This window comes from Dioscorea cayenensis, chromosome 8, assembly GCF_009730915.1.
Source record: "Dioscorea cayenensis subsp. rotundata cultivar TDr96_F1 chromosome 8, TDr96_F1_v2_PseudoChromosome.rev07_lg8_w22 25.fasta, whole genome shotgun sequence".
Lineage (NCBI taxonomy): Eukaryota > Viridiplantae > Streptophyta > Magnoliopsida > Dioscoreales > Dioscoreaceae > Dioscorea > Dioscorea cayenensis.
Window position 1 is genome coordinate 5,751,700 of NC_052478.1, and position 23,780 is coordinate 5,775,479.

The window sequence follows — 23,780 nt, forward strand, 5'->3', positions numbered from 1 at the left end:
AAGGCAATATTATATATAGATATAATTTGAAATAAAATATTTTAATTAATGAGATTATAACATCATACACAAAGTTTTTAAGAGAAAATAAATAAAGTAAATCCAAATTGAACAATACCCAGGAGAAGAAGTATTAAAAAATAAAAAAAAATAGAATATAAATTAAAGGTTAAAGAAAATTTAATTGCACAGTAATAGATATCACAACCTCTTTTATAGCTCATTAAAAAAAAATAAAATTAAGGATCATATTTTAGAAATACATCTAGTTTTTGGAAGAAATACATCTAGTTTCTGGAATATCAACATCTTTCATCCTTTAATATTCTATATTTTTTATATCTTCAATTTTTTTTTTAATTTGCTTAGATATAATATAAGATAAATGGGTGTTTTCAATTATGACTTGCAAATTGACTAAAAAAAATTATGATTTGATAACTCCTTATAGGCATGCATTTATCACAAAACAAAATATTTTTCAATCACTATAATTAGTTTTAAAAGTTTTTATGGAATATTTAATGCAAAATTAAGAAAAGTAATTAAACCTTTATATTAGTTATTTTATAATTAATACAAATAAATATTTAAGTGCAATAATATTTTAAAAATCATAATTATTTCTTGAAATGCTCTCAAGCTAGATTACACATCTACTTTAAATATATGTATAGATGTATAGATAAGGTTTTGATAGATAAAACACTAAAACATCCTCATCTGTTCTCTTGCTTTCATTACTAAAAATTAATGATCCGAAAGTAATAACACAAACAAAAAAATGACAACTACATAACACTAGAAATATCTGAAATTAGAATTTCGATTTATTCATATTCCCTTATATTTTTATTATTTCTTAAAATTAGAATTTTGTTTTTTTCTATCATATTGTTTTTTATATTCTTGTTGTACCTTATTTGTTTTTTTCGTTCTCTTTTTAGCAGTTTTTTCTGTGTATGTACTCCTTAAATCCACTTATAGTTGATTTTTTCCGTCTTTTGTTTGTTTTTATTATTGTGAGCTTATATTCTTTGTTTCTCTTCCATTTAATATATAGTGGTTTATCTATTTTTTTTTATAAAAATATATAGACTGTACATATCATTATATATATATATATATATATAGGTAAGTCCATATGAATATCATGCGAATCTCAGCGTTTAGCACATATTCTTTTGATATAGTTCATGTCACCATTGTGAACTTGACAACCTGAGTTTAAGTTAAAATTATCTTATTATATACTGTTGGAAAACTTTATTAGTTAAAATTGTTTCTTTATATATAATTTATTTATTTTTTTCAAATTCATTATGTAAATATATAGACATGTATATTTTCTTATATGCCCTTAAAAATTCTGTAATTATTCTCTAAAAAAATTTTAAACCTAAACCCTAAATCCCACATATGGTAACAATTTAATCTTGATTTTAAAAGTAAAATATCCGGTTTTATTTCATTTAAATTACTTTCTTATTTCCTTTTGTAGTTTATTATTTAAATTTAAATCCTCAAATCTTTCAAATCATCCTCATCATAAATTTATCTCCAACACTTCAATATTTATTTTTAAAAAACTCCTTGCATCTCAAGCTACCTCTTTTATTTTTTTTTTAAAATAAATTTAAAAATACACTAACAAAATATATATATATATATATATATATTAAAATTAATAAATAAAAAAATCGTTATAAATAAAGAAACACACCAGGCAGTTAGTTAACAAACCTAAGGTGGTATACAGTCCTAACTAATTTAGGAAATACTTGAAAATTTCGAATCCAAGTCAAATCAGGACCAAATCCTGAAAAGCTTATCCTCTATTTTCGTCTATAAAAGACTAAAAAGCTCGGATGAAACCCTATATTTGCATGCTTCTCCGGAACCAATACTTCTGAGTTCTTTGGAGTCTTCGGCAATGGCGATCGAGAGGCAGCAGCCTAGAGCTAGGAGAAGGGTTTCTTCTGATCGATCGGCGGGACGGATCTTCGATCTCTATGACAGTGATCAGTGCTCTGATCCGGAGGAGGATGATCGAGGCCGGGATGATGAGGAGTGGACTTGTGAATCGGAGAGCAAGAGGCCGCGCAAGAAGATCAAGAGAACTGGGACGGATTGTGGGGTTGTTGTTGTTAAAGGACAGCGGACTCCGCGGCGGTCTTCTGGTCTTCAGGGGAAGGTGAATCCTGTCTCTTCTTGGATTTCTGGGCGGGACTTGGTGGATGGTGTTGGTCGAGGCTTGCGGGGTGATGCAGAGAAGCAAGGATTGGGGGGAAATCTTAGGATTACTGGGGAACTTCATCGGCACTTTCCATTGGCTAGAAGGGAGGCACTTTTTGGTAATGGGGTTGGGGATGGATTGAAGAAGAAGGTGAGAAGTTTTAATGGATCATGCCGTCCGTTTTCAGCATCCTCCGCTATGGGTAGAATTCGGGGTGAAGAAAAATCTATCAGTTTGGTAAGCTATTCTTTAGATGGTTTATAACTTTTGCTTATGGTTCTTGTTTCATTTTAGGGTTTATGTTCTAATTTTGTTTTGTGATTCATATCTAGTTCTGCTTTGATGTTTGAATTTAAAGAAAAAAAAAAAAAAGCATTGGTATTTACTGTATTGTAATTTGAATTGGAATTTTTTTGAATGTTCAATTCAAGCATGCTTTCTGTTATGTGGAATTGCTTGTGCATCTGAAAACTGCATACTAATTTATGGCATATAAATTTTTTTATGATACTTCACAAGCAGTCTTATTACTGTTTAATTCTCAGTTCTTAGATTATGAATTTTTTTTTAAAGTTTTTTATGTATTTTATTGGTATTTTTTATGTTAATTAGTTAATCAATACTTTTATAGTTTTCAAAGATGAAAACCAAAAAGTTAGTCTCTATTTGATACTTGGCCAATTCATGGTCTAAGTTCTGATTATGAGTCAGAAAGCTACAGTAGAAGCTCCTTCAAACATAAATTTGGTCTTTCTTATATACTTAATGAGTGTCCTTTTCTTATGCTAGACCCTCTAGACCACCCTCCTAGATGAACTTTATTGTTCAAGCATAAAATTCAGGGAAATTATCAATCTTGAATCTTTTTTGTTAGACAAATTTAGACCACTTTTTAAAATCCAACCACAAAACCAAATGTTCCTTTGAAACCATCATTTCCATCATTAGAATTTTGTATATTGTATATGAAGGGCAAACTAAATTTTGAAACACGTAGGCCCACTCTGCAATCAAATTTGTCTAAGCAGTGTTTTGACAAAGAGTTCATGACTGCTGCAAAAATTCCCCAGAATTGAAGCTTCGGAACAGTGGGAATTCAATCACAGTTATCCAATTGAATGTGGTTTCGTCCAATCATGTTAAGCATATGATAGAAATTTTATTAGAAGAGTCTGAGTTTGCTCGCAACAAACAAGATTTTGTGATATGAGGGTCTTCTCTCTGAAGAAAGTAGTATGGACTTAATGATTTTTTAATCATTATTTGCTTATCATTTCCATGATCCAGGGTTATATTAGTGTAGTTCCCTTAATATGGAATTGTATTTGGTGGACACTTGCATAATATTTCTTCCCTCTATTGTTTGAAAATTTTCTATCAGATTGACTAAATTAATTCTGTATCGATGTTAGAGTCTTGAATGCCCTCTTACTAACTTCAAACCAGGAAAGGTAAGTGCAATTTAAGGAGCACTCATTTTTGAGCTTCAATTTGGACTTATATGATGTGCTGAGCTTTCAATAAAGAATTAAGAAACTTGTATTTTTTTTTCACTAAATAGATTAGCGGCTAAGAAAAAAATTGGCTGCTTTAATAATTTGTAGTTTGATTTCCTATTGATATTGGTATGATGGGCATTTTGTTTTTGATTTCATGTACAGAATTCCTGTGGAGAGATAGAAAAGGCTGACATACTTAGAAGTGCTCGCTATGTGTTAGACTTTATATTGCCTTTTCTGAAACAACTGAACCAAGAACAAGTGAAAGAAATTGAGATTGAAGCCAATATTCAAGGTGAACAATGATAACAATGTGGCTTGTTTATTATCTTCACTTTGTCTGCATTCTTTTGACCCTCACTTCCTTTCATTTACAGGGTTGCTGTTACCAGAGATGAGGCCACAACAAGCAGTTTGCCAGAAAGATGAGCGTGTATTCTGGTAATATTGAGCTAACATAATATCTTCTTTTTCAGTAATTTAACTCAAATTTATTTCGTGTAATAACTTTTCTATTGTTTTATGATGCTTGACATTTATATTTTCTGCTTTTGCAGTAACAATTGTAAAACCTCAATTGTTGATTTCCATCGGGTCTGTTCGAATTGTGGCTATGAATTATGCCTGAGATGTTGTCAAGAATTACGTTCAGGTGATTTGAGGGGTTGCTGTCAATTTGTGACACCACATTATCCATATAGAGGACAACCCTACATGCATGGTGGTGATCCTCTTCCAGGAGTTAGTCAAGAAAATGAGAGTTCCACGACAAATTACCATATAAATATTGCTAAATGGAAAGCTAACTCTGATGGAAGCATCCCATGCCCCCCCACTGCTGTTGGTGGATGTGGTTCTTCTGTGCTAGAGCTTAGACACATCTTCCCTAGAAATTTTTTATTGGATCTGGAAGCTAAGGCAGAGAAATTAGGTAGCAGTCTGCATTTTGATGCCCCTGTAGAGCAAAAGTACATTTGCTCCTGTTCTACCACTGAAATGTCCAGGAAAGCAGCTTCAAGAACTGATTCAAGTGATAATTACATATATTGCCCTTCACTGGCTGAAGTTGAGGAAGATGGAATGGTTCATTTTCAGAGTCACTGGTTAAAGGGAGAACCAGTTATTGTTAGTGGGTTGGTTAATGAAAGATCAGGTTTGTGCTGGGAGCCAATGGCTATGTGCCGTGCAATATGCAATAATGAAGGAAGCTACAAGATGAAGGCCATTGATTGTCTTGCTTGTTGTGAGGTAATTGCTAACTTTTAATGGCTGCTACCTTTTGAGGCTTCCTTGATTATTTTTGCAAGAAAAGTTTGGTTTCTGAAAGTTAAATAATTCGTGCAGCATACACAGTAAGATAACATGGAGCAGTGCTGATGTTTTTGTATTATTTATACTATCGATTTGCTAAAACAAATGTATTTACATTCTTTTTGGGCTTTCCTTTTCATTTTGTTTGAATATAGTGATGTTATGTCCTTGAAAATGACTGAAATTTGACTGAGTTCTATATTGCTTGTAGGTTGAGATAAGCACCCACCAATTTTTTGAAGGCTATAAGCAAGGAAGAATGTATCCAAATCAATGGCCAGAAATGCTTAAATTGAAGGATTGGCCTACATCAAATCACTTTGAGGAGTTTTTACCACACCATGGTGCTGAATTTATTAAGTCTTTGCCTTTTCAAGAGTATACGAATCCAAAGAATGGCCTTCTAAATATTGCTGCGGCTCTCCCTTTGGACATTCTAAAATTGGACATGGGACCAAAATCATATATTGCATATGGCGCCAGAGAAGAGCTTGGACGGGGGGACTCGGTCACTAAGCTTCACTGTGATGTTTCAGATGCGGTAAACTTACCTAGCAGTTCAGCATAGTGCCTTCTTTTTATAGTTGTATGCATTTGTGTTGTTTTGGATAGCTTTTGCCGTTCCTTTCTGAATTTATTGCCACCTAGTTCAGCATAGTGCCTTCTTTTTATGGTTGTATGCATTTGTCTTGTTTTGGATAGCTTTTGCCATGCCTTTCTGAATCTATTGCCACCTATTAGTATGGTAAATTTAAGCAGCTGTGTTATTTTTCTCATGCATATTTCTTTGAGGATTTCCAATGGGTCTTTGTTCTTTGGTTAGCATTGGCCTTTGTTAAGCTCCTTGGAAACTCACTGGAGGACAGTTGGCTGGAGGGAATTGATTCCTTTCTTTGTGACATATTGACATATAATCTCAACTAATTGCTGTAGACTTCAGTTCTATTGTTTTGTTTTCCTGTCAGAGGAGATATGTTAGGGGTATGACATGATACAATTGCTAAAATTTCTGCTTGAATTGTGTGTTCTACAAAAATAGTGGCTGTGCTTAAACTTTCCAACATGAATGCTGTCTATAAAAAGTGACATTTACTTCTTATATTTGCACTTTATTGGGTTTAATTTAAATTATGAAAATGTGTTCTTTTTATCCTCATTTGTCAGGTCATTGTTTACGTTACCTTTTTATGTTGATAATGCTCTTCTTCTACTGCCTTTTGTGTTCTGTAGGTTAATGTTTTGATGCATTCATCTGATGTAAAATTTAAAAAGGAGCGCATATGTGAGATTGAGAAAATGAAAAGGCAACACAGACTGCAAAATGAAAAAGAGCGACTGCAAGATTCTCATATTAATGGGGATCTTACTGATGTAAGAAATGAAGGATACTTGAAGGCAGGCGACCAAGAAGATACCAATTTACCTGCAATCACACAGGGGGGAGCTATATGGGATATTTTTCGGAGACAAGATGTTCCTAAGCTACAGTCTTTTCTTAAAAAGCATTCAAAGGAATTTCGGCATATTTATTGTTCTCCTGTTTATCAGGTTAGTTGAATATTGTGCACATCTACAAGATCATATCATATATGTGATTAAACAATGAATCTTTTACTCACTTTTGATTGAATATCTTCTTCCTCTATCAGGTTTTTAATCCTGTCCATGATGAAACATTTTATTTAACCATTGAACATAAAAGAATGCTCAAGGAGAAATACGGTCAGTCCATGGTCTTCCTGTCAATTTGTTTCCTAAAATCATTTTTCAGAACTCATTTTCACATGGCCACCAAAATATCCTATGTGTCTGTAGGAATCGAACCGTGGACGTTTGAGCAGGCCCTAGGAGAAGCAGTTTTCATTCCTGCTGGATGTCCCCATCAAGTGAGAAACTTGAAGGTATGAGTGAACTGACCATACAAACTGAATAGTGAAATGGTAAAATTCTATTTCTAGGCCATTATGTTGGCCTTTTTTATTTGTGTCTGTTGATTTATGAACACTCTTTTATTGCAGTCCTGCACGAAGGTTGCTCTTGACTTTGTTTCCCCTGAGAATGTTGGTGAATGCCTACGCTTAACAGAGGACTTTCGGGTGCTTCCTACTAACCACCGGGCAAAAGAAGATAAACTTGAGGTAATTCCTGGTGCTCTTTCTTTGATAGCTGAAATTATGTGTTAAAAGTAAATGCAAGTATAAGCATGAAAGCGTCTTCCACCTGCGTGTAAGGACTCCCATGACAAAGTACCAAATTTGTGGAGATAACTTAACCATGGGCTTACTATATCAAATTGTCCCTATTGATTCTATATATGAGAATTGTGGTTAAAGAAGTCAGCATGCAGCTGCTGCCATTTTCACATTGCTACATATGCTGCTGATTTAGTAGTTATGCCATGGTATTGTAGATTCACAAAATATATCAAGAAATTGAGTGAGTTCCAGCCTGATTTTTGGCAATTTTGTGAATTCTGAACTTTTAGTGCCATAATTAATGTTATGAAATTTCGATCAGTAGGTTTTGAACAGACAAGATGCTTGAAAAGGATTCTAGATTATTCCAAATAGGCTTGGCTTTGTTGAATTTGAGTAAATTGGTATATTTGATGTTGAACATCTTATGGGAAGGCAGGATGTGAAATATGAATAGGGTTCACATATGCTTCATATAAGGACCCAATGTGCACTAGATTTGTCATATAATCATCTTGGATTTTGGATTTGAGTTAAAATCTGACCATTGGAATCCCAAATGCAATAAAATTGTTATCTAGTTTGTTTGGACGGGTAATCAGGTTGCGAAGTAGACATATTAATTAGGAAATTATATTTGCATCGTGTTTAAGATATGATATGGATCTATTTTGAGGAATAAACTAAGAAGGCATCGCTGACTTTCTGGAGAAACTAATGTATATATGCTGACATCATTTCAAATCTTCTTGTGGTATTTATTCATCTCTCATTCTGTTCGTGCTCATCCTTTTCTTTCTTGCTTCTTCATGTTATATGCATTTATTTGTCTCCATTCATATTTATTTCCTGGTTGCTCTTTCACTATCCAAAATATATATATATATATATTTAATTTTGTTTTGAATATGTATATCTATGTTTTTGTCCTATATCAAATTGCTCAATTTTTTTTACCTGTCTAGCTAATTAGTGAAATTAAGACGAGGAAATACCTAATAGAATTTTTTTTATAAATAATATAAACAAACCACCACACATATTATATGTCAACCACTAAGCCTTTGTGGCGGTGATCTAATAGAAAATGTATCAATGATAGTTTCGTTTCTTTTTAGCTATTTTTCTCTTATAGAAAATGTATCAATGATAGTTTCATTTCCTTTTATTGATTTTTCCCTTAATCCATAGTTCCTATTGAAAGATGAAAATTTCCTTTTAGAATTGGAAGGATACTTATTCTAGCTATACCCAGCAAACTGGCCTGGCTTGATGGCCGCCAGTGGCGCAACTTTGCCGCTGGTTGATGCGAGTGGATAGAAATTACTCACATTGTTATGGGTATAAAAATGTGGGTAATGGAAATAAATATTTTTTTTTCTTAAAAATATTTATTTAACTAATTAAATGTTATAGAAAGGGTTGGGTGACTTCAATTGTACCAGGTCATCCTACCTTGAATACTGCCTATAACAAATATAGCTGTAGATGTGGGTACGGTTCAATTAACTATCTTGAATTTTCCATAGCAAATATAGATGGTTAATTGATTCATTGGATTTATTAATTGGTTATTTATACATGTTTATTTATACATGTATAAATTTCTAGATTAAAATTTAATAAAACTTTTTTTTAATCTCATTAGTAGAGTACAGACCACTTTCACCCAAATCAATGAACTGAAGGAGCAGTTGAGTCCATAGACATAATGTATATCAATATTTATATATTTTATATTAAAAAATAAAAAATGTAATAGCCAATGATCTCTTAGGTTATTGGCACGGTCCCCTGTATAGCTTGTTTTTGTTCTTGCCGAGGAGGTAAATTTGAATCTCAGCTGACGCAGGGTGAGAGCACAGGTTAGTTGAAATATTAATTTTTCAACTGTGCACACCTCTGACATGGCTTGCAGGTATGCTCAATTATGATAGTATCATTGTATAGCTTCTCAAATTTTGGAGCTTCTTCATAGAAGATAGATGGTGTTTTGGCTTTGGTGGTCTCCTTGGGGTTGTGGCATACCGGGGAGGATGAATGGCTTGTGCTCATTGTGAGCTAGATCTTGTGGTTCTTGATGGTGCACATGGCGGCAAGAATGAGATATACTTACATTTTTAAATTGAAATAATAAAAGATTTACTTGGTACAAATTATAGTAGAGGGACTAAATGAGTAACTTGACATAATTAGATGGACTAATTAGAGGATTACACTGTAAAGAACCTGTAAAGAACCTCTGCACTGAGACTGAATCATTTTATTGGCATGGTTCCAACTAGACAACCATGAGAATTGGAGCAACATATGTTCCATAATTCCTTCTACAACAGGAAGGCCTCAATGGATGAAAGGATTTTGCAGAGATTGCTCAATTGGTGCTGTTGGTGGTGCTGGATCATTGTCAACTTCAGCATTGTGATGAAAGCTGAACACAGAATTAAAAATATAATCAAGAGTGAATCATGCTCACACACTATCCTAAACTATAAAATAAAGATATAAACAAAGAGGAAGGTGATGTTAAAAATAATTTTGAAATAAACATGCTTATTATCAAGCCAAAATCCTAAGATCTCAACTCAGTTTTCAAAAAAAATTTCTTTAATTTCTTAAAAAAAGTCAAGAAAACTCTCCACTTAAAACTTTGATGTAAAATAGTTAGCACATATATTTTTTTAAGGACTAATGACTAGTCTATTGGTAGTTGATTCCATATTAGAACTTTCACAAGTGGTGAGAATTCAAATCATGGGTGAAGGTATATTTCTGGGAGTGTGAGTAGTGATTGTGTGCGAGTGACTCCACCGAGGTTTGTACATGCCCTAACCTTTAGCTGCTCAATTTGAGGAAAATTTTTTAAATAAAATCATTTTAAAGATTTACATTTTTTTTTCATTTCGATGAAGAAAAACCCATTCTTCCTTATGTAAAAAAAGGACTATTTAAGTTTTTAGGTTTTTTTTTTCTTCTATTTAGAAAAATTTGTAAGGGATTAATGGAAAAAAAAAAGTTGTTTTTATATTATGTGGGTTGGTTTTTTTATTTTAACAATGAGGAAAAAGTTAATATTGTTAACCATTTTTTTTAATGGAGAAATTACGTACTCTCGAGTGTTTTCTTTTGAAAATTATTTCTTATTCTTATGCAACAAAAATGAATAAACTGCATGTTTATTAGAAGAAAGGGTATGCTTTGGATCCATCAAAGGGGAAAGTCCTTTTTGGAGATGATAGCTTAAGACTATGGCAGCCCTATCCTGCCGTGGTAAATCTTTCAGGTCCAAACAGTTGAGCTTATGTTGGTGACCAGAGCCACAGCACAATTCAGATCAGGCTCTAGCCCTCTCTTCCCAAGGTCAATCTCGTTTCACTTATGGTGAAATGGAGACTAATTGAAAGAGTGCATCATGTGCTCTACATTAATTGAAAGAGTATGTGACAAGTTGGAGGGTTAATTTTTTTTCTTGGAAGAAAAATAAATAAATCACCAAACATAAATTAATAAAAAGATATGAGATTTACTGGATACAGCAGAGAAAAGATACTGAGTATAAATAAACTGTGGTGACTTTACTGCTGCAAGGTGATTAGACAACTTTAGAAAAGTACAAATGTTGGAACTATTGACAAAGCTTTTAAATGGAAGCTGCATGGGGAACTTAGTATGTACTTGGCCTTCGGTAAACTGTTAAAACCCAGCTTTGCAAGGTGGATTAAAATTTATATGCTATTGTAAGAATTAGGGAAATAATTTTAGTTTGAAGGAAAATCAATTAGAGAAAAAAAAATGATTTTATGCATGATGTATTATTCTTTAACGTCTTTACTCTATTTAACATTATAAATATTCTAGTCTGGTGAAAAATTGGAATTATTTTTTGCTTTGCTTGTGTAAACCTTTTGTTTACTTATTAACTATTCTTTAACCTGTTTACTCTATTTAACATTATAAATATTCTATTCTGGTGAAAAATTGGAATTATTTTTGCTTTGCTTGTGTAAACCTTTTGTTTACTGTATACTAATTAGAGATCTGTTCTTCTTACAGATAAAGAAAATGATTGTTTATGCTGTCAATAAAGCTGTGAAGACCTTGCAGGATTTTGTTCCCTCCAAAAAGGAGAAAGCCACCCCAAACTAACCAACAGTTTTGACACCTCTATACTGCACCCCATTGGAGTCTTAGAATTATGTCCACCAATTTTTGTTATCTTTAATAGAATAAAAATGTTCCTTTCTTAACTTTATACCTGTTAATAGTTAAAAGCATCTGGTAAACATGAGCTGTGTCTGTAAATATCTATAGATCTTTTATGTTTATGCAATTAAATTTATGTTTTCAGACAATTCTTTATTCAGGTGTATTTAATTAATAGTATGAGTTATTTGAGTGACATCACACACTTAGGATGACTTTACCCAATTGTTTTATTTGAAAGGTAAAGGTATTCTAATTAAGTCAGACTGACTCACTGTGGTATATAGCAAGAAGATTATTTCCATAAATATGAGACATTTGCCAGTGCACTTAGTTGATGTTAAGTTGATTTTATCAAGGATTATAAAATCTCTGGTACCATGTTAGCTATGATCAATTGTTTCGATTTCGTATTTGAACTAATGAAAATATTTATTTTAATTTTTAAAAATTATCAAAATATTTACCTTGAATCATAATTTTTCTTCTTTCTAATTGGATAATAAAATTATTTATTTTAACTTAATGACTGGTAGGATGACTCTATGGACTGATGTAGCAATGATCACAGTCAATTAACCAGATGTTCTATTGCACTGAATAAGTTTTAGTGGTGCAGCTTTTTCAAAAAGATTTTTTAAAAATAATATAAAATAGTAACATCGCAAATGATGCAGTAAAATTTGATATTTAATTGTCTCAATCAATTACTCTAAAAAAGTTAACTTTTAATAGGAAAGTGCACTTTTAGTTCTACAGCTATAGCCCAAAATTTAATTTAGTAATTTAACCTAAATTAAGTTTAAATGGGCATGCAACTACTCCACCATGCTATTTTTAGTTCTTTGACTAACAACATGGGAAATTTTTAGGTGGAAATATAATTAAATTCAAAATTAAAAATAAAACAAAATTTTATGCAAGAAAAGCCAATACTTGTGTTTGAACTAGCGTCTGCTTTTCAAAATACAACAGTCTCCAATTGTAAAGCAAGACCATTTTACAATGAATTGAATTTTTAAAGCTTTATCACAATAAACCTAGAGCTTAAAACTTCTAAGTTCTCTCACACTTAACCTAAAAGTAAAAATTTCGGATACCTATTCATATTTTTCCATTAACTCTTCAGTTTTTATTCACTATTAATTTTTGTACACAACATTCTATTAATTAAATCAAAATATTAATTATTTGGATGGCATGGATACTGGATAGAATAAGAGTGAGATAACAGCAAAGGTCCTGTTTGGTAGGTGAAATAAAATGGAAAAAGCATTCTAATATAAACACACATTCCTAATTTTTTAAGTGACAATAAGAATCATAACTGGTTATTCCTACTATTGCATTATAAAGTGACAAGAAGTCATTCATATTATTGTTTTGAATAGAGAAGAAACACTCTTTCTCGTTTCAAACAGAAATGGGATCTTATTATTAAAAATAAATAAATTCTCAAAGCTATATTTTTAATGAAAGTATAATTGTAGTTTTGTGATTATTTGTTATATATTTAATCAAATTAAAATTATATATTTATAATTATATCTTAAATTTTATAATTAAATATATTGAAAATTTATAAATATCAATCCATTTTAACTAGTCTCATTGTCTAATGAAACAAAAGAATAGGAATAAAACTGTGACCCGTCTTTGTATTCATAGACTAGAATAGGAATGCAGGATCATTCCAATCCATTCCGTTCCATTTATTCCATCTCCAGCAATTTTTCTTTCAAATCATATTTACATCCACACCCCTACAAATATAGTTTTTCATATTTACCCACAAAAACATTCATATTTGCAAATACTAATCAAAGTATATTTATATATTTTTTTGAAGAATATTTGCATATCTAGCACTATAAAGTTCATATTTACATACATACCTACTATAAACTTTAAAAATTTCCATGTAAAAAAAAAGTATTCAGGTGCATGTATTCCCCTAAAACTTGCATAGGCATGTAGCCTTTATTAAAGTGCATATTAACTTATAGAGCATCCATCATCTATGAATTTTGAAGGTATCAACTGTTGGATTTCAATCCAACGGTTTGTGCACTTGCAATTAACAGCACAGTATCTGAACAAATATCAACCGTTCAACCCAATTTTTACTAAACCTATAGGAACTATAAAAAAATAAAAAACTAAAACTAATCAACCCTACGAGTACTGTATAAAAAATATGTTTTTTTATGATGCATATATAATTCTATCATACTTAGTGGGGCCATCTATACAAAAATGCTCTCTTCCAAGCCCTAAGAGCATATGAAAATAAACTTATACCTAGTTACATTTTCCTCTCTTTTTTTAATAAAATATAAATAAATCATATCAGAAGTGTGCACATATAAAATTAATATCTTAAAACACATGTACTTTCATCTCAGGTGAGTTGATGTTTGAACTCAACTATTTGACAATAACACAAACAAACTATATTAAAAATCCTGACTGAAATTGTAAGTTGGAAGTGGTCTAACCCATAGACATAAGAGCTTAAGAAACAATAAAAAAAGGTACCAGGCTACCAGCCAATGAAATTAAAGGGACAAAGCCATTCTAATGCTCATTAACCTTTTTCAGTAAACTGTTTATAATAGTTTTGAATAACTAAAGGGTCATTTGGCATTGTTGCCAATTTATATTTTTTTATTTTCAATTTCATGTTTTGGAAACAAAATTGATAAAACATGTTTGGCATTTTGTTTTTATTTTCAAAAATTTTAGCAATAATTTTCTTATTTAAAAAACAAAAAACAGAAAACAACAATTTTATGTTTTCAACTGTTTTGAAAATGTTAAAATAAAAAAGACTCTTCCTCCCACCATGAAACCCATCCTCTTCTACTCCTCTCTCTCTCTCTCTCTCTCTCTCTCTCTCTCCTTTTAATTTTTAAAAAAATATCAATTTTTTTTACAAATTAATATTAATAATTTGGAAAAATATATTTTTAAGAAAAATATTTATAAAAATTTATTATTTTGGCTTGATATTTTGCAAATTAGTTTATATTGTATAAAAAATTATATTTTTAGAAATTATTTGTAAACACTATTGTTTGACCCTTGATTTTTATAAACTATGATATAACATATATATATATATATATATATATATATATATATATATATATATATATATATATATATTGTTTCAAATGGTGCAATTTTTATGAGATATTTTTTACCTATACAATACCGGTCTATGTTATTAATCTTATTTAATAATATAATAAGTAAACTAATATGAAAATAAAGTTTATAAAAAAATTTTAAAAATGTGAATTTGAAAAAAAATGATAAAAAAAAACATTATAATAATTTTGTGCTAACCAAACATGTTTTTTTGTTTTACTGATTTTTAAAAATACTGCAGCAGTTAGTGTATCCAAACATGTTTTTGTTTTCAAAAATTTGAAAACAAAACAAAAACAAAGCAAAAACAAAACAAAAGCAAAATAAAAAAATAAAAAACAAAAAAACAGAAACGATGCCAAAGGACCCCATATCACTCAATAAATATCAAATTAGACCATCTCTAACCCACAACGCCAAAATTTTAAGTAAAATTCTAAATTTGGTTCTGCAAATTATACTCCAACCACAAACTCTAAATTTTTTTACATCTCTGAATATTCTTTACACATTCCTTTTTTTAATTATTACTATTCAATTAAAAAAATACTTGAAATTAATTATTATTAATAATCATTTAATTAAATATTTATTACAATTTAATATTTTACTAGTAAAAATAATTTAAAATATTTAACACATAAAATATTTTTAATTTTTAATTTATTTTTTTTAGAAAGTTAATTATAAATTCTTAATTGGCTTGATAAATAATAAAATTATTTTTCATATAGCACGAAAATATTTAATACTTAAACACATCATTGATTACAATTTGAACAACAAAAAATTGCTTTAATTAAATATTTTACATTAAAAATTATAGACAAACATACAACAAATGCATAATATTACAACATAATTAAGGAAAGAAACATACTACACGTGTCTTTCATTGTTTTTAATATATTTTTAACTATTTCAGTTTAATAAATTAATCATAAATTAATTTAATTAACAAATTTATTATTAATTAATTAATTGTGCACAAAATTAATATTGTAAGTATTAATTAACTACTTATAATTATATTCATGAATTATTAACTTTATAATTATAATTAAATAATAAGAATAAAAAAATAATATATGTGTAGAACCCCAAATTTGGGGTCACACTAATCCAAAATTTGGGATTTTGGGTTATCATTGGAGATGCCCTTAGACTATTAAAAAAAAGACAAGAATCCTAAGGAATAAGTAGCTGCAATGGCATATAAGATTATCTTGTTCGAACTCTCTCCTCCAAAATCAAATTATTAAAAAAGAAACCTTATTTTTAGTTTTCTTTCTCTTATGATCCACTACCATAAGGAGAACAAAAACTAAGATCAAATAGAAAAAAAAAAAAACCATGACAGAAAGGCAATAAGATGAAGACCGAGAGTCTATCCTCTTTGGAGGTGTTAATCACTCAGATGTATTTGTCAAGTAATAGTTGGAGTAAGACCACGACAATGAGGGCAAGAGTACGTTGATCTCCTAGGAGAAATTAATCATAATAACTGTTTTTTTTTTACAAATAGGAGATAAGTGATCCTAATTTAAGAAAAATCAGAGATGTGCACAGATATGAAATTAATACATCAATACATCTGGATCCTTACTTTACATGGGTTTTGCAGTTTGATCTCAAATTTTCCCCGAAACAAAAACCCTGTCTAAGGGACTCAATACCAATAGATCAAGATTATTGACGCCAATCATAATAATTGTAAAATAGAATATGTATTTAGCACAATAGTTAAAATTGGCACACAAGAATTGTTGCTGGGATTAAAAAGTTCAAAGTGGCCTTCAATGGTAAGAAGAGAGATATATGCTTGACAGAGAAACCCACTTGCAGTTACCCGGGGAACAAAGTTATTCAAACACTTATTTATCTTTTCATTGGACTCTTACAATTACTGTGTAAGAACCAGAGTATAGTCTGATTCTAGAGACAAGAATCGTAAGGAATAAGAAGCTACAATTATGGATAAAACTCTCTAATTATCATTTTGTTCCCACACTCTTCACAAAATCAAATAAAAATCTTAGTTTTAGACTTCTTTCTTATATTTCGCCACTACCCTGAGATTTCGCTCGTCTCTCTCATTGCATTTGCTAGAGATGATGGTTGCGTCACTATCATGTGACGCCAGTTTTGGGAAGAAATAGTGGAAAAAGAAAAAGAAGCAAAAAAGGGCTATGATTAAGTAATTACTTTTTAGGAATTTTTTTTTTCAATAATCATTTTTCGTTCCTTTGGGCTTTTACATTTCTCATTTACACATGAAAATCAGTTGAGACAGAACATAAGTTGACACAGATGGAGAGTATAGGTGTCGTAGAGTTTAGCTCTTTATGTGTACTTGACACGTGGTTTATCTATATTTTATCAGAAAAAAATGTGCCTATTTAGCACAAAGATTTGATTAGGCACTTATATGATGGTCAGATTTGACCTGACCCTAATTTGGTTTGAATGATGAACCGAACCAGAACCATTACTATTTGAATGGAACCAAAACCATAAACATGGTTCCAGTTCCAAACCGGAACCTTGAACTAGCTTTTTACAGTTCCGGTTAAGGTTCTTAAGAATTGTAAATCGGAAACAAAACCAAACCGAACCACGGGTTCCGGTCCTCTTTTTATTTTTAAATAAAAATTATATAATATATAATTATATTTATTAAAAAAACAACCAACATTTTTGAATCTTGAGTATAGTGCAATTTTTTCCTTATGCATGTGCTATAGACTATGGGTCTGTTTGATTCGTACAAAGGTACAACACAAGAATACAACACATCACAAGTGCTTGTAGTACAACACAAATGTTTGTTTTGTATCCTATTTTATATTCAAAGGACAATACAAATTAATATAAGACAATTAAATATAAAATTACTATAATAGCCTCTATATATTCCTATGCTGTTTTGAAATAAGAAAATTAGCAAAAAAAAAAAAAATTTTAAAATTACTTGGCACAAATATATTTTAAAAATTTTAAATATATTAACTAATAATTATTTATGAAAAATAGATTATAAATTTTGTTAACATTTCTTATCTTATTAAAAAACTAATTATCTTGATGTTTTTAACTATAACTCACAAGATTAAATATGTTTATTATAATTAGAGATAAGAGGCATGCTATCTAACATAATAATCTTTTTTTACTTTATAAATAAATCTAAGAAATTTGCATAGAAAAAGACCGGTAGATCTTGAAGGATGCCTAGAAACCCTAGAATTCTCAAAGAGAATAGAAAGTAAGAAGGAGAAAGGCAAGAGAAGAAGAGATAGATTTGAAGAGGAGAGTGTCGCGGAGGAGGGGAAAGCGGGGAAGGAGGTTCACGGCAGTGCATGAGATTGGGCAGAGCATTGAATGATAGCTGTAAATTTTTGGTTGGGATGTGTTTTTAGTTAATTGGTGTAATTTTTGGATTTGAAGTGGGGCAAAATTGACTTTTGTTGTGCTGTCCTATAACTTAAAACTTATACCTTGGTTTTGGTGGGACAATTTTTTTTTCCAACTTATACTGTACTCAAACATGTTGTGTTGTACCCTAAACACATTTGCAAATCAATCAAGAGACAAGAGAGTTTGTGCTGTCATATCCTTTATTTTTTCACGTATCAAACGGACCTTATATGTACTTTGTGACTATTAAAGCATACTAATATGACATGAATTAAAATCAAGGCTTTTGATTGACATAATACTTATAAGTTTTAAACAAAAGGTACAACCTAAAATCCTATATATCAAAATCTAATTTACAATATGACAAAGACTAAAAACAAGCTTACCTAGACTAAAAGCAAGCCTACCTAAGCTACACTAAAACCTACAACCAGTAGCTAGATGTTTGGAACCGAACTGAAACCTAAACCGACTTGGAACCGAAACTGGAATAGGAACCGTTCAATTATAGTTCGATTTCAGTTCCAAAATTTATAAAACCAGAACCGTCAGCTCGGAACCGAAACTGAACCGAAATCGAATCGGGGTCAGGTCTAGGCCAGAATGCCATTTTGGTGAATATGATAGCTTTGGGGCCATTGTGATTATGTTTTTTTTTTTTTTTAAAATCTTTATATATAAATATTGGCATCCATCATTCTCTAAATGAAAAAAATTAAAATACCCTCTTTTATGGTGGATAATTTTTAGATATTATTATAGTTGCGAATTTGACTTTCTCCTAATGTATGATTGAGGATTTTGGATGTATGAATGAGTGGTTTCTTCATGTTCTTATGATAATAAAAACAAATATCAAAGGATTTTCTTAAAAATTCTAATTTAAAATTATCTAATAGAATGATTTTGACATATTTTTAATATTAATTGTGTTTTATGGCAATATGTGAAAGAAGAAACACATGCTTTTATGTCAACTACAGCAATTGTGAATTAAAGTAGGTACTTACTTGATCTATAGCACATCTATGCCTTTCTGATCTTCTCCTCATTATAATCTCATTTATGATAGGTGGGGGTTGAACTTTGTGATTGCACCTGCATAGAATTAGTAAATGGAATCAAAGTAATGATACCATAGTGATAAGTGTACAAGGAAAGAGACACCCCAAGCTCTATATATAATTATTGGAGTAAGAATTCCAAAATTACTAAGATTTTCAAATTCATTTGGATGTTCCTTGATTGGTTTATCCATAAATAAGATTCAGTTGTTTATGGATAAGATATGATAAAATAAGAGCATCTTATTCAAAAAAATAAAATAAAATAAAATAAGAGTATCATTAGTTTACTGTGGTACGGCAAGTGATAAGTTTGGAAAAAAAATTTGAATAAAAATATTGTAAATAAAACAAAACCTGTTATAGTATAGGTTGCTATTTATAAGAGTTTTTTTTAATATTTTATATAAAAAAAATATGCCATTATAAAACCAAAAAAACATACCACATGTTACAAATAAACCACATTGACATGAACATCGAATTAAACTGTTTAGAACTGATATATATATATATATATATATATATACAGTGGCACCCCCTTGGCCCCATCTTATATAATATATATATATAGGGAAAACATCATCTACGGACGTCCCTAGATTTCAAATCTAGGGATGCTTTTAAATCTAAGCCGTTGGATTATCATCTGATGGTTGATTGATTATATAAACACTGTACACTTTTTTTTTACTGTTTATGATCACTGTACAACACTGTAGAACACGGTTTTTACTATTTATAATGATAAGAGCTGTCAGATTTTCATCCGATGGCTACTATGGGCATCCCTAGATTTGAAATCTAGGGACGTCCCTAGATGATGGGTTCTCATATATATATATATACACACATACATCACATATATACTTATATATATATATATATATTATATTTATATTTCTAATTATTATGAATGTATTTATATGTTTATATTTAATATAATCTTGGATATCATGTGTACTTATTTTTTAGATTCTATAGTAACAAGCTACTTCACCCAATTAAAAATTTACTTTAATGATTTTTCTATATAAAATCTTCAAATTTTAAAAAATAATTTTATAATCAGTTTTGATTTTGTTGAATGCCATAATCTTGTGAGTCTTATTATTGAACTAGTTAAAACTATATTGTGTTTGGTCGAATGATTCAACTTTTACTTAGTAATGATAGTTGTTAGCTGTATATATATTTTATATTTTTTAAAATATTTATTATTATTATTATTATTATTATTATTATTTAGTTTGAATTAATATAAAAAAATTCATATTTAAATTAAAACTAGATTGGATTTGACTGAATAATTAAACTCTTATCTCATGGTGATATAATCATAGTATGTTTTTTGAAATATTAATTATTATAATTTTAAGTTTGAAGTAATATAATTTTTTTTAAATTAAAGTTAGCACCCCTTTGGTTTTGGCCCTAGTTCCGCCACTGTATATATATATATATATATATATATATATATATATATATATATATATATATATATATATATATATATAATAAAAAATGACAACTCCCAACTTACAAAGAAAAAAAAAAGAAAAATTCATAATATGAAAACAAGTAAATAACATCCATTTAATCATGAAAAATCATAATCAACATTCTCATTTGCATATGATGTTTTTTTTTCTTTTCTCTTTTCTGACTATCATTTTTATTTCGACAATCCATTTCTAGTGGATCTCCTAAACCTAAGGATTTATCAAGTTTCTCCAAATAAATAGGCTACATATCTCTCACCTCATTTCACTCCCCTCACTAATCCTCACTGATGAGAAGCTAAATAATTTCTAGAGCTTTGAATTGTATCAAGGTACCAATGAAAGATTTATTTATTTATTTATTTATTTGACAAAGACGACAATTGTTATTCCACAACTAGTTACGGTGGTTTAACGACCCCTAGAAATTCATTAACATGACTAAACGTCACATGGGGCGATTAATATCCTAACCAAACCGAGTTATATATAAATCCCTTGTCCTGAAAGGGAATGAAACACCCCTTAAATGGTAAATAAATAGTATTGTTACCGTGGATGTTCTGATGAAAGAATTTAAATCATATTAAAGGAAATATTCACACAACATTTATTTACTTTATTGTAATTTTGTTAAGAGGTTAAGATTATCCGATCAAATAATAATTAAATAATTATTATAATGGTGAACTGTTACCTCTAGAGGTATTAATAGCTTTCTAAGGGAATATATTTCTCTTAGTGAGTGTTTTTCTTGTATTTACAAGAATTTGAATTCAAGATCACCCACTTTTTTATTATTTTGATCAACCTCCTTTGTTACCCATTTATTTCTCTTTACAAGCATATTCATTTTTAAAAGCTCATGCCCTATCAAATTTGTGTTGCAACTTTGGATTTATACAAACTCTATTGGTTTATATAATCATTTCAATTTTTATAACTTTCATCAATAGTTTCAAGTTTTGATTATCATAACTTTTTTCCTCATAAGAAAAGAGACATCTAATTTATTTGAGAAATATGATCATATTTACGTTAATTATTATTATTACAAAATAACATTTTACATAAGCAAGCTAAACTATTATTAATTAATATAAAAGATTTTTACATGTCCTCCACTATGAGCAAATAAAACTCATCCTACTTTAATTTCCAAAGGAATAAATAATATGATACAATCAAACTAATTATCAAATTGTAATCAATAGTGATCATATTGAGCTTCAGAAAGTAGTTAGACATATTTGACCTTACCCTATATATTTTGAATTCAAATTAATAGTTTAAGTTATCTCTAACTAATAGGAGACAAACACCTTATTTAAAGAATTGTCAAAGGACTAGATAGTACAGTTACAATGGCTTATGAACCTTCTAGGAAAATCTTTCTCATATGGGACTTATACCCAGGTTCATAAATAGTACTTGTGAACAATATTAGACCCAAGTATATAGTGAATAGTACATGAACAGTACTCAAAGGGAAGGATTCAGACCCTTCTCCTCTCTTTAACACTCTTGTGTCATACCATTGAGCTATCCAATGGTTGACCTTTAACATATCTCCATAAAATGTTTAAACTTTGGGGGTGAGATTATACATGAATTAATCTATACACAATGAAAAGCATTGGTATAAGAATTTTATTGCAGAAGTTCAAACTACTAGACACAATGATAGTAACGGGTCTCTAGTTATGGGTATGAACTGAAGAAACTTAAAATCAAATAAACAAGAGGCAATTGAAAATTTGAATCTGGATATTTGAGATCATTCAACCAAAATCTTGTATAGTGGGTGAGGGTGTCCGCACATTTGTGCACACACCTCTGACTGTATATGCTCTTGTCGCATTGATCAAGAAAAAAAAAATTATAAAGAACTTAAAATCAAATCAAAAAGAGGCAATTGAAACTTTGAATCTGGACATTTGAGATCATTAATGTAAAAGGCACATGCTAACAACAACAATGTAATAATGATCATGCTTTATATTTTTTTAGAAAATAATGCATTTCTAAAATAAAATAAACACATAATTGATCTTACCTAGAAGCAAGATTGTTTTGAAAAACTCCCTTGAGTATTTGACCAGATAACACATAACTTTGAAAGATCTAATGGAACATTTAAATAAAACCCCCCAATTTTAGGAAATCTCTTCAAAGACTCAACATGATGTGATCTGCATGAGAATAAGAATAGAAATTTTGATAAATTAGGAGAAATTTATAAGGTGGAGGCTAGGGTTTGTAAGGTGAGGGCTCTTATCTTACAAAGAATGGGGAAATCAATGGCCTCCACAAAATCTGCTAAGTAGCTAGACATTACAACAGAATAATATACTAGTACATAAATGATTGGGATTTTTTCCACATATAACTTTGTGAATTTGAGAAATTACATATATCTGAATATAACTTTATAAATAATAAATCATCAGTTACTATATTGAATTTTTTAATCAATATAAAAAGAATTATTTACTATCCATTCTTTATTATGATGATAAAGACACCATTGCGGGTCAATTTGGTTTGTAAAATATGACTTCTCTCTGGATTTAGATGCCTAAAAATATAAAAGATGGAGATCACTTTGATGATTATGTTAGATTAACTTGTTTGATTTCAGAATATTGATGGTTGCATTACATTTAATTATATGTTCGATTGATTACAAGAATAATTAGGAATAACATGATACAATCAAGTTATGAATTACCTAAATACCCATATATACCATTTTTGCAAAATAATGAAATCAAATAACTTGCGATACATCTCCCCATATCCCTCGTGGAAAAAATAATCCAGGACTCGGTTTCTTGATAACTATTACGAAACCATGCTCATTCTTTATTTTTTATTTATTATATAATATAAAAATAGATTAATATTGCGAAAATAAGCCACATTGTTTCTGTTATAACTATCACGAAACCGTGGGATATTTCTCCTTTGCCCCTTAGATCTGTTGTCCTTGTCTCATCTTTTTCTTTTTCTATGTCATTTTTATCTAAATAATTTTTTATATATTTTTAAAATAACTTTTATAAAGATAGGCTAATCTATGATATATCAAAATATTTTATTTATTAAATTCTAATATTAATAATGATAGACATCTAATCTTATTTTATTTTTAATATAAAAGTTATATAATGTTGATTTTTGTAAATTCATAAATA

At 29.7% G+C, this 23,780-nt stretch overlaps 1 protein-coding gene and 1 long non-coding RNA gene across 2 annotated transcripts; one reads left to right on the forward strand and one right to left on the reverse strand.

The window, feature by feature from the left end:
* Positions 1-1,799: 1,799 nt before the first annotated feature.
* Positions 1,800-11,596, forward strand: LOC120267059 (lysine-specific demethylase JMJ25-like). Its single transcript, XM_039274742.1, has 10 exons — positions 1,800-2,473; positions 3,898-4,030; positions 4,113-4,176; positions 4,293-4,983; positions 5,258-5,587; positions 6,277-6,594; positions 6,696-6,768; positions 6,862-6,947; positions 7,065-7,184; positions 11,295-11,596. The coding sequence occupies exons 1-10, from the start codon at positions 1,934-1,936 to the stop codon at positions 11,385-11,387; spliced, it is 2,448 nt and encodes an 815-aa protein (XP_039130676.1). The 5' UTR covers positions 1,800-1,933; the 3' UTR covers positions 11,388-11,596.
* LOC120267061 lies at positions 7,193-22,926 on the reverse strand. The gene is made up of 4 exons (XR_005538390.1): positions 22,867-22,926; positions 22,640-22,775; positions 19,028-19,115; positions 7,193-9,672 (listed from the first exon to the last, which is right to left on the reverse strand). It is a non-coding gene; the product is annotated as an uncharacterized LOC120267061 (long non-coding RNA).
* Between the last annotated feature and the right edge of the window lie 854 nt (positions 22,927-23,780).